The sequence below is a fragment of the Salvelinus fontinalis genome, chromosome 1, assembly GCF_029448725.1.
Source record: "Salvelinus fontinalis isolate EN_2023a chromosome 1, ASM2944872v1, whole genome shotgun sequence".
NCBI classification, from domain to species: domain Eukaryota; kingdom Metazoa; phylum Chordata; class Actinopteri; order Salmoniformes; family Salmonidae; genus Salvelinus; species Salvelinus fontinalis.
In genome coordinates this window covers 48,834,070-48,850,644 of record NC_074665.1, presented here as the reverse complement: position 1 = coordinate 48,850,644, position 16,575 = coordinate 48,834,070, and the positions used below count along the sequence as shown (strand labels likewise).

Genomic DNA, 16,575 nt, shown 5'->3' with positions numbered 1-16,575 from the left:
GAGAGAAAACGACACAGTTAATCAAACATGTGGTCAAACAGATTTTGATGGCGTTTGAGGATCGATTTTGTATTAATGTGTATTTGTAATATTAATATTCCCTCAGTGGTCTTTATTCTTAAAGTGTATGTTGAGAAATGACTATCCATCGTCCATAATAATACTGCTGTATATGGATCTGAGGAAAAAAGTGAGATGGTTGGAAAGAGAATTCTACCTGATGTATGGGGTGTTTCCTGGAATGTGATATTTCGCTCCAGCGTCCATCTGCTCCTCTGTGCGTTTGGTGGGAGGACATATTCCCTGGTATTTCGTCCTTGAAAAGTGAACAAGGGAAGGCAAACTGACAGTTTTCTGAAACAGTGCATTTTATATAATGAAACTATTATTTTGGATATAAACAATTTCCCTCCACAAACTTTCCTTGTGTTAAATATTTTCGTGCCACTCACCTGAGGTGCCACCAGTCTGCGTTGTATCGCTCTGGGGGGGTGTGCCCACTAAACACATTCCATCTCCACTGGTCAATGAGATAACCAAAGGGAAGGAAGGCCATCTTCTCCAGAGCCATCTTCAGCAGGTAGTTGATGTCACTCTCTACAATAAACAAGCCAATTAAATCGCACACAAAAGAATAAGCACAACAATAAGTAACTAAGTACCTTAGTCACTAACACGCTGACAAAACCGGACGCGCGTGCACGTTGATTTTGTTCACCCACACCAGAAGCATTCAGGACACTCAGGTTGAAATATCAAAACAAACTCTGAACCAATTATATTCATTTGGGGACAGGTCAAAAACCATTAAACATGTATGGCAATTTAGCTAGCTAATTTGTCCCGGTATATAAACATTGGGTTGATATTTTACTTGAAATGCACAAGGTTGACACTTGTTTTTTTTTCCTCTGACAATTAATCCACAGATAAAACAGTAAACTGAATTAGTTTCTCGTCATCTCTCCTTCCTTCAGGCTTTTTTTTCTTTGGACTTTATATGGTGGTTGGCAACCAACTTCACCGCATTACTACAACCAACCGGAGTGTGGACCTAAATTCCTCTTCCAATCACCCACATGGGTATATGCTCCTAAAAACCAATGAGGAGATGGGAGAGGCCGGACTTGCAGCGCATTGAGCGTCACAAATAGAACCAATTTCTATTTTACCGCCTGACCATCCAGACGCTCGCTAGCAGTGTGGGTGCAATGATTGAATAACATGTATGTGTACATTTATTTTGCAACACGAGCGGTGTGGTCAGCATGTAAGTAAGTAACTAACTTACTCAGTTACGTAATAACTTACTCAGGCTACTTACTTTCTTACTACTTACTCATGAACTTTCTTACTATCCTAATGTGAGAGAAATTACGTATTTACCTGATTTGTTTGATATTAATAGTTAACGGATAGTAAGACATTTCTGTTCTACTAATGCTGTGTTTTTATGGTCTCCACTCTAGCTCTCTGCAGCTAATCTGGGTGTATAAGAACCAGGATTCCTCTGTCAGGTCAGGCTCCTCTGTCAGGATTCCTCTGTTGGGTCGACCAGCCTCATTATTGCAGAGCATTCACTTCATTCACGTGTGACCTGCTTCTTATTAATACGTTTTGAAGGAAGTAATATCCTGATAGGTGATTGCCCTTGTCGCTCCTCATTATTAATTAGAATTTGTGACAAATTTACTTACTTACTTGGAAACACTGTACTTACGAACCACAAAAGGAAATTGTTTTATGAATTGTATATATTTAGCAAACAAGGTAGGAAATAAATTGGAGCATACCGTTGTCGTTGGTCGCGTTAGACAGTAGGCCGATGCTGGCCAGATGCTTAGGTGTGGACACAGAGAGGGACATGACATCCCCAATGGCCTCGTGGAAGCCTGGGTTAGCACCGCGGCGGAAGCTTATCGGTTGTTCCTTGTACTGCAGGTAATATTCAACATGGCCCATCTCGTGGTGCACTGTGAAAAGCTGCTGCATGTTGACTGTTGTGCACTGTTTGATCCTGAATGTGAGGAAACATCACATATGAAGACACCGGAACCTTCTTTCGCATCCCCTTCCCTCTCTTTTCTCCACTCCTTGAGTTCATTTCCATAACTACTATTCCACTTTCTCACCTGAAGTCCTTTCTATTGTAGAAGTCCCAGGCAGATGCATGACACACCACCTCGCGACCTTCTGGCTTCTCCAACATAGACTTGTCCCAGAACTCTTGGGGCATTTTGATGAGGCCGAGGGAGGTGAAGAACTCCTCAGCCACCCGGAACATGTGAGTAGCATTCCAGTTCTATGAGGAAAATCGTTGTATTTCAGGTATATACGGCCATGCTAATGTTAACAGACTTCCAATGGACGAACTTTGACTTTTACCTGAGTTAAAAAGTGATTAGGAATAATTTGGTAAAAGTGATTTCAACTAGGCGAGATAAGTTTGGGCTTTTATTTTTAACAAACACTGAGTTTTTGGATGTAGTTTTTTGATATACAGTAATGTAATTCCTTAACTTTCAACTCACAACTTCTCACTGTTCTACATGTAAACTGATCTACAGTAATAACAAAATCTCAAATTTCACCAGCTTACTTTGGCCACCATTTCATCGGTCACGTCCACATTGGGTTTGCCGGGGAAGGGGATCATCATGCCATAGATGTTGTTCCAGGTTTGCGACCACATGTTTCCTGAGGAAATGAAGCCCAGGCACTTAGCATTAGCCAGAGGCTTGATAAATCTACAGGTTGAGCCTTCCTATTCACAGACACTGAGCAAATACCGCTATTGCATTATAGCTAGCAGCGGGGGGGTTCCTGGAGGCAGAACTGAGAGATTTCCGCTAGATGGGCCAGCTGCAAAGTAAAAATTGTCAATATCGTAAAAATTCATGAAAAAAATTGCTTTTTGGTCTTCATTTTAGGTTAGGGTTAGCACTAGCAGTGTGGTTAAGGTTAGGTTTAAAATCAGATTTTATGACTTTGTGGCTGTGCCAGCTAGTGACCACTCTGCAGAGCTGCCTCCAGGGCAAGATTCATGACAATAAATGCCAACCTGCTTTCCTGACACCGTCACTTGATCAGGAAACCTCGGAGCCCATTCTAACCTACTGAGTGGCTGACAGTAACGTCTATTATAGGGCCCAGGTCAGGGTCAAGTAATAATAAAAAACTCAGGGCCCTAGCTAATGCTAAGCTACGATGGACTGAGTTAAAGTTTGAAATATGGCTGAGAAATCAGTGACTGGACATCGTGCATTGGCTATAAGTTAACACAGACATGTAAAGGTAAACTCACCTAGCAGGTGAGCAGGGATAGGTCCTTTAAGATTGATGTATTTCGGTCCGTAATGGTCGTAGAGCTTGCGGCGCGCAAAGGCGTGAAGATTCTGGTAGAGCGGCTGCACCTGTTTGTAAATAGCCTCCAGGTCATTCTCAAAAGTCTTTGACTCGTACCACGAACGCCAGTATGCTCCTGTGTCATCGAAACCTATAGAGGACATAACCATAATGTTTATCAACAATGACATTTCACCTCGTCCACCTCTCCTCTCTCTTTCACTACAGCTATGGTCATAACTTACAATACCTGCGAAATACTGTATGTTAGAAATAGTGACATTCACAGTGACACACACGTAAGGTGAACGTAACATTCTTACCATCAGTTTTATAGGCCTTGTTGCTAAGCTCCACAAACTTTGGATACTCTGCCTTGAGTGGCACACCCGATGCATTGTGCCAACCCTCCCAAGCATACAGCAGTGTCTTGTAGCTCCGTGAGTTGGCCATGATCTCTGTCAGCTCTGTGGAGCCAAAGTCAGACACCCTCAGTTACAGAATACAGAAACTGCTAGAGCACATAGGGGACTACTGGTTTTCCAAACGTTGCCAACGAAAGAGAACAATAGTTTTAACTTTCCTAAAACAATGAGGCATTTTAATGTTCAGGTGACTTCCTGATCTCCTCTCCTTGTGACAGGTGCGTTACAGATACATCTTCATCTTCTTCAGATACATACATCTTCTAAGTTATGATGGCAACAGCGGCAGAGTGGCCAAAAAACAACACATATGCCTTCAGAAAGTATTCACACACTTTTTGCACATTTTATTGTGTTACAGCCTGAAGTTAAAAATGGATTCAATTGAGATTTTGTGTGACTGATCTACATTTTACACACACAACCCCATAATGTCAATGTGGAAGTATTCATAAGTATTTCAAAACTTAAGTATTCAACCTCTTTGTTCAGTAGTAAAAATGTGCTTAACAATTCACAAAAGTTGCATGGACTCACTCTGTGTTCAATAATAGTGGTTAACATACTTTTTGAATGCCCCATCTCTGTACCCCACACATACAATTATCTGTAAGGTCTCTCAATCGACCAGGGAGGTTTTTCAATGCCTTCCAAAGAAGGGCAACGATTGGTAGGGTAAAAAATGGGTAAAAAAAATATATTTTAAAAAGTAGACATTGAATATCCCTTTGAGCATTGTGAAGATATTAAGTAGGTTTTGGATTGTGTATCAATACACCCAGTCACTACAAAGATACAGGCATCCTTTCTAACTCAGTTGCCGGAGAGGAAGGAAACTGCTCAGGGATTTCACCATGAGGCCAATGGTGATTTTAAAACAGTTGAAGAGTTTAATGATTCTGATATGAGAACTGAGGATGGATCAACGACATTGTAATTACTCCACAATACTAACCTAAATGACAAAGTGGAAAGAAGGAAGCCTGTACAGAATATAAAATATTCCATAACATGCATCTGTTTTGCAACAAGGCACTTAAGTAATGTGGCAGAGAAATTAACTTTTTGTCCTGAATTCAAAGCGTTATGTTTGGGGCAAATCACTGAGTACCACTTTTCATATTTTCAAGCATGGTGGTGGCTGCATCATGTTATGGGTATGCTTGTCCTCGGCAAGGGAGATTTTTAGGATCAAAATAAACTGAATACAGCTAAGCACAGACTAAATCCTAGAGGAAAACCTGGTTCAGTCTGCTTTCCAACAGACACTGGGAAACAAATTCACCTTTCAGCAGGACAATAATCTAAAATCTCAAGGCCAAATCTACACTGGAGTTGCTTACCAAGATGACATTGCATGTTTCGGAGTGGCCAAGTTACAGTTTTGACTTGAAATCTTCTTGAAAATCTATGGCAAGGCTTGAAAATGGCTTTCTAGCAATGATCAACAACAAACTTGACAGAGCTTGAAGAATTGTAAAATGAATAAATGGGCAAATATTGTACAATCCAGGTGTGCAAAGCTCTTAGTGACTTACCCAAAAGGTGTTTCTAACATGTATTGTCTCAGGGGGTGAATACTTATCTAATCATATATTAGTGTTTTACTTTTTTATAAATGTTAGACGTTTTCTTCCGCTTTGACATTAAAATATTTTGTGTACTGTAGATCGTTGACCAAAAGATACAATTAAATCCATTTTCATTACACTTTGTAGCACAAAATGTGGAAGAAGTCAAAGGGTGTGAATACTTTCTGAAGGCACTGTATTTTACAGGCTGAGCATAGGAAGTGAAGGTGAGGAAAGTTGAAGGCCACTGAACAAAGTGAGTTTGGTGGGGGGAAAAAGCAATGATCCAATGGCTGGGGTCCCTGTTTGTTATTATAATACAACCCAAAGTGTTGTTTTGCGACACGCAACACCGGTCAGATTCTTTAATTACCCTGGACCACCCAATGTTTACTTTAGTAGATTGTGAAATGAGGAATCATCTGGGGCGGAAGTGGATTCTCATTTTGGAGTGTAAACACATTAGCAGAAACCATTTCCATGAACTGGTTTGAAATGTATATTAGGGCGTCAAAATGTACACAGTGTAGCAGGCCTGTAAGAGCGTTTTTGTTGACATTTGATTTACGTCCATTACACTGTATAACAATGGTAAATGACTTACAATAAGTACAAAAGTGATCGTTTGGGTGCATTACGGAATTTTGCATTGGAAATGGCTCTCACACAATCTTCTCACACATCTACTGTCTTTTGGCAATCATGATAGTTCACAATTAGTTTTTGGGCGGGCACAGCACAGAAAGCACAGGCCAGGGTTTAAACCAACACGTAGATCATTGGGAATGACTGATGAAGTCGACGTGCTCTGGACTGTAGTCTGATGACCAGTAGCAGGACGTTTCAACGTTCCTAAAGAGCTGAAATTGAACCACTTCCTCCAGAGACCTCTTCAAAGTAATTGCCCTCATCTTTATATAACTATATATAATATTTACCGCTTCTCTTGACTTTATTTTTTTGGACAACTATACCCCTCTTTGTTAATACTTGTTAAAATGTTCCCCTACTTTAAAAAAAAAGTTTTACTTTTTGTCTTAGAGATTCTCTGGTACTTTTGTAGTTCTGAAAGCAGCACTCACTAGCCAAAAGTATAGTCTGTCTCTGTCGCTCTGTGTCTGTCTGTTCTATGATGTCTCATGCAAGTCATTGCTAATTGAGGTAAGACAGTAATTCTGCTGATAGATTATGCATGTAAGAACTACACATGGACACATTCAGCCCAAAGCGGGAGGTTTCTTAGTCGCCAAAATATCAGAGCATGTCTTTAACTGTAATTACATGAAGACAGCCACTCACCTGGCTCAATAGACCAGCATTCATTAGTCTTTGGACACACTTTGGCGGTAGAGTATATTTCAGACATCTTGCTTAGTATGACGTTGTACTGGGGAAATAAGGAGATTGTGAAAAGACTCAATTCCTCTGTGACTTCATTCAGACCTTGCTGATGCCGTCCTTCAACAGCTGAAATAAACGTATTATGTTTTATAACATCTGCTACAGATATTCTGACATTTCAGTATCACATTATGCACCACATTTGAGTCTGACTCATCTGATAAGATGTAGACAATAGGAGACTGACCTCATTTCTTTCTCTTGCAGGTAGGTTAGCCGCTCCCAGGATGTTGATCTTCTTGAGACGCCTCTGCAGAGTAGTGTTGAAGGTGGCCAACACAGTAGGAGAGAAGTTATCTTTGGCCTTCTTCCCCCAGGCTTCTGTGAAGTCCTGCTTCATCCCATCAGATTCCACCTGTAGACACAGACCGGTGATCAGGTTATATAATCTAGCTGCCCAACAGCCCTTGCTTCACAGCATCCCGTATTTTGGGCAAAGTAGCACACGTAACTAGTAGTCACAGTCCAAGGTGAAAATAGTACACACAGGTACCATTGACATCCAATCATTTGGAACATTGATATATTTTGTTCAGAAAACGATTAATAACCCTACCAAAACTACTTGCCAGAAACAAGGAACCCATTTAACTGTAGTTACCCTTTTCATATAATGGCCACTCACACAATCATTTTCCTACTGTATTTTTTTCTTATTCCCTACTTCTGGTCTAGTGTTGTTAGACTGATTGCACCAATCACAGGCAAAGGCCCACAGCATATTGAATGCTAATGGGGATCATGACAATTAGCTGTGGGGCCAGAAGGCCCTCTTTGTGGCAACAGTTAAAGCACAGGGGTTGAGTGGGAGTACAAAGCTAGAGAACTCTGACTGCCGGATCAAAAAAAACAGTGCCTAATACATAAGAAGTGGAGACGACGACTACTGAACTGGGAAAGCACCGTCGCTCACAGTTCAAGGATGGCATACAGACATTATATTGTTCTTTTGCTCTTACTACGGTATTATATCGATGATACATGGGTGACACTGGAAGGCAAGGCCGCTCAGAACATCACACACAGTACATAACATGTTATCCTTTCAGTTCTGACACTGACCGAAGCACATTGAAGATGCATCAAAGGGTTGGGAAGCTCTAGCTAAGCCGCCTCGGTTCACCTTATCTTCCTGCTTCTGACAGCTGAAGTTATACCAATACTGCCAAAAACTAGACTGTCACAAACATATTAGATAGAGTTGTTTTTATTATCAGTTTAGGGTATTTTTACAGTATAGTGAACTTCTCACCAGCTGTATGCTAACCTCAAGATGGCACACAGTCACACATGCTAACATGGATGCAATCCAATGTTTCCCTTACTGCGAATATGCCACCAGCTACAGTAGTTTGTGGTTTCTGAATACTCTATTATCACATTTGGGGAGAACACAAAGCAACTCCTTTCCCTCCTGAGTGTTTGTTCCTAAACTGAGTAGACTGGCCTTTGTGTACTTTTGGGCGCTCTCAATGCATTGTTAAATTGAACCCATTTGAGTACCCTTTTTTGTGCTATTAAAAAATAAATCACCTATTGAAAACCTACTAGTGCCCAAGCTGCCTTTCTCACGTTGTGTTTTCCTACAGGGAATCCGTCTACATCCACTGTGTTAGAGGTTGAAGAAGCTCCAGTCCAGTAGTTGTGTTATCTTAGCCACAGAGCAAAGAGTCACTGTCAGGACACTGACTACACTGGGGCTGTCTGGAGTCACAGCACAGGACATAGACATCCTGTCAGGAAAGTAGCTTCTGTTACAGTGATGTTTTCATTGAGGTCCAGCTTATCTGATGTGTATCTAACACCACTGATTAACAATGGGCTGAACGGAAAACTGGTAACAGTGTTGAGGCCTTAACTCTGACCTTTCTCCTACCTCTTTCTCTCTTAACCTCGGTTTTGCTGTCCCACACCCAACTATATTTCTATTTTTTCTATAGGATAATAAAGACAAGGTGAAAAACTGTTGACTGCCCTCCTCTCTCTCTCAAGGCCGTTGAATGTGTTCACTCGCTTATGAAAGTTTGCCTCTAACTCGAAGGCCCGAGGGGATGTCCTGAGGCCATTCGGCGACGTTTCCACCAGGTACCTTAACGGTTTTGGCACTACGTTATCCCTCTGACATTCTGAGAACGTTTTAAGAGCATTGCATAATGGTTCCAAGGAAACGTTATGAAAGGGATCTTTGTCTAGTTCCCTGTAAGTTCCCAGGACGTCATAGAGGACTGTGTCAAGACCTTTTTGTAGGACATTTTCAGGAAGTTTACATTTTACTAGTCCTTAGGACGTCGCGTGAAGTTGGGAACGTTCTCTGGGGGACCTTTTTCTAGTTCCCGGTTTGTCCCGGGGACATCCCCAAAGACGTTTTTAGGACGTTCTTGGGACATTGTATCATGGTTCTTTGGAGGTTTTGTCTAGTTCCCTGTTGGTCCCTTGGACGTCCACAAGGATGTTTTTAGGACATTCTTGTTACGTTGTGTTATTGTCCCGTGAACCCCCCCATTGATTGTCCCGGAGTTTACCAAACCATTATAAGTAAAGTAATGAAAGGAAATGGTATCAGGGTTGTAAGGTATTACGCTGTTCAGCTAAAATAGTGTAAAGATATTGAATCAATGACAATATGGTTACATTTGAAATAATCACTTAGTACTGACCATGTACCCCAATATGATTTAGGGTATGCTGATCTTTCTGCTGCGCCACAAAGTCCTACCTATAATAAATATCTGCACTTAACAAAATAATGCCTTCTGCACTGCTATTTAAATAATCAGTGAATCTGACTATTCTCTCGTTGATTTAATTTACTTATTTCAACAATTTGAGTTTTAGTATAATTGTCTAATGATGGTGGGCCATATTATTCTGTTTTTTTTTTTATTAAAATTTTTATCCCATTTTCACCCCAATTGTCGTGGTATCCAATCGCTAGTAATTACTACCTTGTCTCATCGCTACAACTCCCGTACGGGCTCGGGAGAGACGAAGGTCGAAAGCCATGCGTCCTCCGAAGCACAACCCAACCAGCCGTACTGCTTCTTAACACAGCGCGCCAACAACCCGGAAGCCAGCCGCACCAATGTGTCGGAGGAAACACCGTGTACCTGGCCCCCTTGGTTGGCACGCACTGCGCCCGGACCGCCACAGGAGTCGCTGGAGCGCGATGAGACAAGGATATCCCTACCGGCCAAACCCTCCCTACCCCGGACGACACTATGCCAATTGTGCATCGCCCCATGGACCTCCCGGTCGCGGCCGGCTGCGACAGAGCCTGGGCGCGAACCCAGAGACTCTGGTGGCGCAGTTAGCACTGCGATGCAGTGCCCTAGACCACTGCGCCACCCGGGAGGCCCTATTATTCTGTTTTAATGTTACTCCTGAATCACTATGTAAATATAATAGTTTGTATTCCATGTATTTTTAACAGAGTTGAGATTTACTTTGAAGTGCAACGTGTAGGAATTGGCCTATAGGTGAAATCAGTCATTGATACAGACATGGTGGCGTAGCAGCCAAGAGGTTGTGAGGACATGTTAAATAATAACTACTGTAGGAATAAACAATGTAATTTATGTCAATTTGGTCAAATAAAAAGTTTAATTTTGGGGGGGGGGGGCACTGTTTGGGACCTTGACACAACCCAAGATCGTCCTAAAAACGTCCCCCAGAACAGACAGGGAACTAGACGAAACTATTTTGTGACGTCCCGGGGACATCCTAACTACTCATTATTGTTTGCAGGGTAGTGTCGTTGCACAAAAGGCCCAAGGGTTCACTCTTGTTTAGCCTCTCGTCAATATAAAGTTCATTTGTAAAGCGGTATATGGGGAGGGAACTATTTCCTTTCACGCGTCAGTCAAATGTTCCCATCCAATTTTAAATCGGGATTCAGAACCGCAGTCAATTTCAAGTGGCACTCTCAGTGTTTGGCTAAATTAAGTATTCATTTTTCTCAGAAAATCTGCATCCTCACTCTGTATGATTTCAGATTTTCTGAGGAGAACGAATGCTTCATTCAAATGTGCTCTATGAACGTTAAAGAAGCCTCTTTTGAAAGCAGAACACCATGGATTTGGACCTGCTTTGACAGCCGTGGGCGCACACGTTTCATGTACTTTTTGGGGTAGTTGATATTCCATCGGCGTTTCAAAGTAACGGATGGTTGCCCAAAACCAGCGGTGCTCTTTGAGAGTTTAATTTTCAGAGCCTAATTGAGATTTGTCCGGAGGGTTATTAATATATCTGCTGTTTGATCCTTTGCTCTCCTCGGCATGGGCTAATTTGCACTGATATGAAATAATGTGTTCTGAGACTGCGAGGTTATCATAGGTGTGTGCATGCGTGCGTCCCTACGTGTGTCTACATAGAGATGCAGGGGGTGGGGGTGGGGGGGATATATCTAACATAATTCAACTACCTACCATGCTTTACTATGGAACAGTATAAGAGTACATTTCGCCTCAGATTCTGCACATCAGCCTAATCCACGAGGACAAAGCTCATGTCTGAGACAAGGACTGAGACAAAGATGAACTCAGTGACGTGGTAATCCCAGCCCAAGTTGAATGGAATGTTGGGGTTAACTCTTCAGTACATCCCCCGCCAGTCAATGTGACGGTCATGCCAATTCAGTGTCGGGGCCTGTGGGGAGGAGACTCGGAGAGAGACCTGGCAGGCTCCCCTCTGCCTGCCAGATCTTATAGAATGCAAAGCCCCTGATTCCCTTTGATCCCATCTTTGATGTGTAAGGAATAATAGCGCTCATAACTGGCAACCTACCAGTCAGGCCAGAGCTTGCTTTTCTTTCACCTCACATCCTCGGCTCACTGTTGGATAGAGGAAAGCAGCGGGCATTGTGTAAGTTGACCCCGGTGACACGGGCTGGGTTCCGGAGAGGTTACACCTGTTGTGACCAACATGTGGTGGAGCCATCGTTCCATTCTAAGCCTGGCTAGTAGAGGAAAACCCTGTTGAGACAGCCGTCTGGCTATGGAGAATAACTCTTGAGGCATAGACGCTCAATGCCTGGTGTTTTGTGTGTGCTTTTATCTCTCAGAGCTACAGAATACTGCCTCACACCTCTGCAGTTTCATTGATCCCTTCAAAATGCCTGGGTGGCTCTACTTTTTCTAATTTTTCAGTCTCCAGCGAACATAACCAGCCCATACGATTATGCAAATGTTCTCCTGCTAGCATATGGTGAGACGGGAAGAGCAGTAAAAAATAAGCTGGTGGCAGTAGCATGCAAATGCCTCATTACTCCACTCTGAAAAGTCCCATTTAAACCGCACTACAGTCTTTTATTGTTTATCTTAGGAAATCCATGTTATAAAATGTCAAGTGCATCAACCTGTGAAATTGCATTTTGTACAATGCTTGGAAAAGAAGCAGGCTTCTGAACTTAATAAAAATAAGTTGGCCAATTCTCCCCTCTCCACACCCCCCTCGGGCTTCATTCAAGACTCGGAGACGCTCGAACCACATGTGTTTGGGTCCTTTTGATGATTTCAGAAGAAACACAAGCCGAATTGGCAGAAATGGGAGGAACTGAGCATATAATTTTGGATGAGGATGAATAGTGTTGGTTGTAAAGCCGTGCGGGGCTCAACCCAACAAACATCCCTCTATGGGTGCTGTTGTCATACAAGGAACCAGTCCGGCCCTGGCAAACACAACTCAGTAACACTTTACAGTACCCCCATAAAGCCTTTTTTTTTACCAGCTATACAACATTCACAAAGCCTTTTATGAATGCCTACATAAGGGTCAATACAGTAAAGTGTTACTGTAAGGGTGGATGATAGGCTCCTTACTTGCCCTGAATGGTTCAGGCTGTCTGGCTGGTGTTGGTTAGCAAGGAGAGGCAGGAAGTAGAATATCCAGTGCATGGTTTTTATTTTAAGGGGATAATTCACCCAAATTACAAAATGACTCGTTGGTTTCCTTACCCTGTAAGCAGTCTATGTACAAGGTATGACAGCAATCCATCCATTGGTTTAGTTTCCCTGGCAGTGGCTGGAACTGTGGCACAAATCCCATCCAAGCCATAGGACTGATATTAGGATTTTTCGCGCATAATGTTCAAATCATCTATAAGTGACATTGGTAAGCTTCACAATATATTGGAGATCATTTCGGATGATTTGGACATGATGCACGAAACATTTAAATATCAGTCTGATTACTTGAATGGAATTTGTGCCACAAATGCTAAAACGTTAGCATTTGGAAACAATGCCAGGGAAACTAGACCAAATCATGGTTTTCGTTCATACCTTGTCCATAGACCGCTTACAGGGTAAGGAAGCCAATATGTAATTTGGGTGAACTATCTCTTTAAGGCTCTTGGAGCAAGTGCAGGTATTTACAAACGGTACTCATCCAACAAGATGCTGGACCAGGCTCAAAGTAAAGTAATGAAACTGATAGAAACTAGTCAAAAGAAGATAAAGACTGAAAATCGATCAGTCGTGACTAGCCCTAGGACTCACAGCAGAGACAAAGGGACATTTTGAATTTAATCTCTCATAAAGCTCTACACCTGAGCATTTATACTCTCCAGCCACTGGAAACAACAGTTTAACCCATCCAGTGGTGGATGGGTTAATAATAATAAAACATTTTTTTAAAGTTATATTCCTTTCTATTTTATTCACTTGAAAGAAAGCCTGTCCCTTTAAGAGTGGCTGATGTCACAGCTAGCAGTGTTAATTAGCCTTACTCCCAAATTCAGTTTGCCACTTGTGGCTATGCAGAGAATCTGTGGTTTGCTAACATTATTATTCTACCAGTTTTACCCTTTACTGTGTGTGAATGCAAGAACTGTGAGTACATCCTAAGACGAAGTTGTCAATGTTTTAGTCATATTTTCATCATTGTACAGAATTTTATGCTAACTAAGAAACTACTGTTAGCCACATTTTGCCTGTCATCAGACTAGTTGTAGCCATGTGTATGTCTTTTGAGTCACTGGATTGTTATCGCAGAGGATAAGTGTTTTCTTGTTATTGCTAAATAAAGTAAATGTGCCTTGTTATTATAGGCAAGTCAACCCCGTTTTTAAGATTTCTGGTAGCTCATCAAAATAAATCACATGTTTTTGGACTCATTCAGCAGTTTTAAGCAGTTTCTTTTCATATTTTTTTTAACTAAGTAGAATATTATTGGAAATGAATGTTGAGAGTTCTATTTCTATTCCTAAAACCTACTGTAAGTTGAAAATGATGCTGTTGCTGCTTCCCATTGACAATAACTTTTGATAAATAGCCCAGTGTCAAAACACCGTTGTGAAGTGTCCAAATCAATAATCCGTTTGTGATATCTTGAAAACATAAAATGTACTACATACACATACATGTGCCACAATAGTAATCATATCATTTATTTTTACGAGCACCTTAATCTGCATATGCGCCACTCATATTGATTAGGGCGGAAATCAAGTTGTATGCGCTGTTGAAAATAACAATTCAAAAACCACATGGAACTGGAAATATTGTGTATCACTCGTTAGAGGACAACATGCTGAAGACAACCAGCATTCTACAACGCCGTAAGACCACCGGCATGTATGACACAATCAAAGGTACAAAACCAATGATGTTGATCTGTTTTAAGCAATCGGTTTTGTGTCATTGATCACTATAAACGTTCATACTAACGTCACTAACCAGAGGTTAAAATGATGTGGTCAAAACATGAGGTTCTGTAACGTAACTCGTACTGTCCAAATAAATCCCCATTTCAATTTAGGCTGATTGTGTACATTTCTCACTAGTTTAACCATTCACAGAGTTAAAACATACTCTTATGTACAATTTTAACCAGGCGCTCTAGAAAGAGCTCCCATAGTGACCGTGCAGCAAGCCTGTTCATTCGCCCTTTCTACTTTATTCGAAGCCATAGCATCGATAGTATTCTATTCATTGTTATTTCAGACCACAATTGGATAAAGACAGCTTTATTGGACAATCTCACAGCCAAATATTGCACAGACACCTGCACATTTATGGTCAACTGTAATCAAGATTAAAGAGCAGCAAACTGAAGAACAGCCTCTCTCCTGTGTCTCCAGAGCACAATCTCCATATATTTGCCTACTCACTCCAGTGATAGTTCCCTGAGGTTCTCACACACCATCGTAATATAATATTGGAGTGATTCAAGGCTGCAAGTTCATTTGCAGTGTGACCAACCAAGAAATCCTATCAGATTTAGGATCCAGTCCTATTGGACTCCTATGGGATTGTAACCTATAGAATTGTATTTTATAGGATTCCAATCATTATAATCTGATATAAATCTGATAGCATTTTCTCTAGGATTTTTTGACTAGGGTTGAGCCATGGGGTAAGTTAAGCAAATTAAAGTGTTTTCTTCCTAGGCGTAATGGAAGGCATTATTACTGGGATATGAGGTAACAGTGCCTGGTCTATGTTAAAAGTGTTTTAAAAAGTACAAAGTGTTGTGTTAAGCCTGTCTTAAAACATGATTCAAATACAAACGCGGTTATGAGTGTACATGGTTTTAAAAAGGTAGTGGTAGTATTTATTTTAGTACAGACATTTTGTAGGCGGCTTAACTTACCCCAAACCCGGGGAAAATTGTGCCAAGAGACCACTTTTTGGACAAGCTATGTTTTCAAAACTAATGTTTACATTAATTCTGATTATTTCCAGGGATACAAACATCCTAAAATATGTAGATATCTTCGTTAGAAATAATATTTCCCTTGACTGAGAAATGCTGAATGCAAAAAAATGGCTCAACTTACCCCAGTCTCCCCTACTGTTATTTATCTTCAATGTTCAGGAACGATTTAGTTTAGATTACATAGGTATAACCTACTCAACCAAAATGAATGTTTGGTGAGGTGACCAAGCAATTAGAACAACATGTATACTGTGTAATGTGACTAGTGAGGAAGCACAACAGTTACTCACAACAAACGTGTCCATAGTGGTTAGCTTTGGACTGAAGAGGCCAACAACTAAGTAATTAAACAACTGTCAACATTTCATTCAAACACCTCTGTGTGCTGAGTGGGGGAGGGGTCCTACCTTTTTCTCGGCATTGTGGGGCGTAATGTTGGTCTGGTATGTCCAGCTGGCCTCTTGGTTTTGGTAGATGACCAGCTCAGCGGCGGTATTGTAGGCAGTGACAAAGTCTTTGGCCCCGGCCTCTGTGGCAGGGAAGGTCCCTGGCACCCACTCGGGTGGCAGGACAAATTGACAGAGTCCCAAGAGTGGCAATAGCACCACCACCGCTCCCCAAAGCATTCTGGCCATTCTGGCCCTAGAGATAAGTGGAGAAGGCTAAAAATACACTTGTTGCTGTGAGAGTAGAGTAACTAACACCTTCCCTGGGTTTTCTCATCCAAGTCTCCCTCCTGCTTCTCTTCTCCTACTGCCTGTCGGTTCCTCAAATGCTGAGCCGCCACAGTCGGCTCCTTTTTAAGTGGCTAGCAGTCTAACCCAGCCCACACTTTTCTGCAGCCTTCCCCTTTCCACTTTCCAGCACTGCTTGCCTGCACACTTACGAACAGTAGGGGAGAGTGGGGTAAGTTAGGCCAAAGGGTTAGTTGAGCCACCCCTTGGGAAGATCTCAATCACATACTCCTCGCATGCTCTCGCCTCGTCTCCTTCTCAAAACCCATTGGAGGAGAAGGTCAGAGGGAAGGGGCCTCTGGTGCTCTCACCCAATGGGTTTTGATAAGGAGAGCGGATGCCATACACAATGTTTTCATGTGATATTTAGGAAGAGGTCATGTCATGGAGTCTGTGAAGGAAGAAACATTTACATTACATTTAAGTCATTTAGCAGACGCTCTT

The 16,575-nt window shown here is 41.8% G+C and overlaps 1 protein-coding gene across 1 annotated transcript in view; it reads right to left on the bottom strand.

Moving 5' to 3' along the window:
• The window catches only part of LOC129856823 (angiotensin-converting enzyme-like), a 34,775-nt gene extending 18,517 nt beyond the window's left edge, over positions 1 to 16,258 (bottom strand). The window contains exons 1-10 of the mRNA XM_055924529.1: positions 15,805 to 16,258; positions 6,930 to 7,097; positions 6,641 to 6,728; positions 3,669 to 3,812; positions 3,305 to 3,496; positions 2,600 to 2,697; positions 2,133 to 2,302; positions 1,794 to 2,017; positions 453 to 597; positions 218 to 316 (exon numbers count right to left, since the gene is read on the bottom strand). Of these exons, the coding sequence (XP_055780504.1) occupies positions 218 to 316; positions 453 to 597; positions 1,794 to 2,017; positions 2,133 to 2,302; positions 2,600 to 2,697; positions 3,305 to 3,496; positions 3,669 to 3,812; positions 6,641 to 6,728; positions 6,930 to 7,097; positions 15,805 to 16,032 (1,556 nt within the window). The 5' untranslated portion in view covers positions 16,033 to 16,258. The remainder of the gene's footprint in view (positions 1 to 217; positions 317 to 452; positions 598 to 1,793; positions 2,018 to 2,132; positions 2,303 to 2,599; positions 2,698 to 3,304; positions 3,497 to 3,668; positions 3,813 to 6,640; positions 6,729 to 6,929; positions 7,098 to 15,804) is intronic.
• Between the last annotated feature and the right edge of the window lie 317 nt (positions 16,259 to 16,575).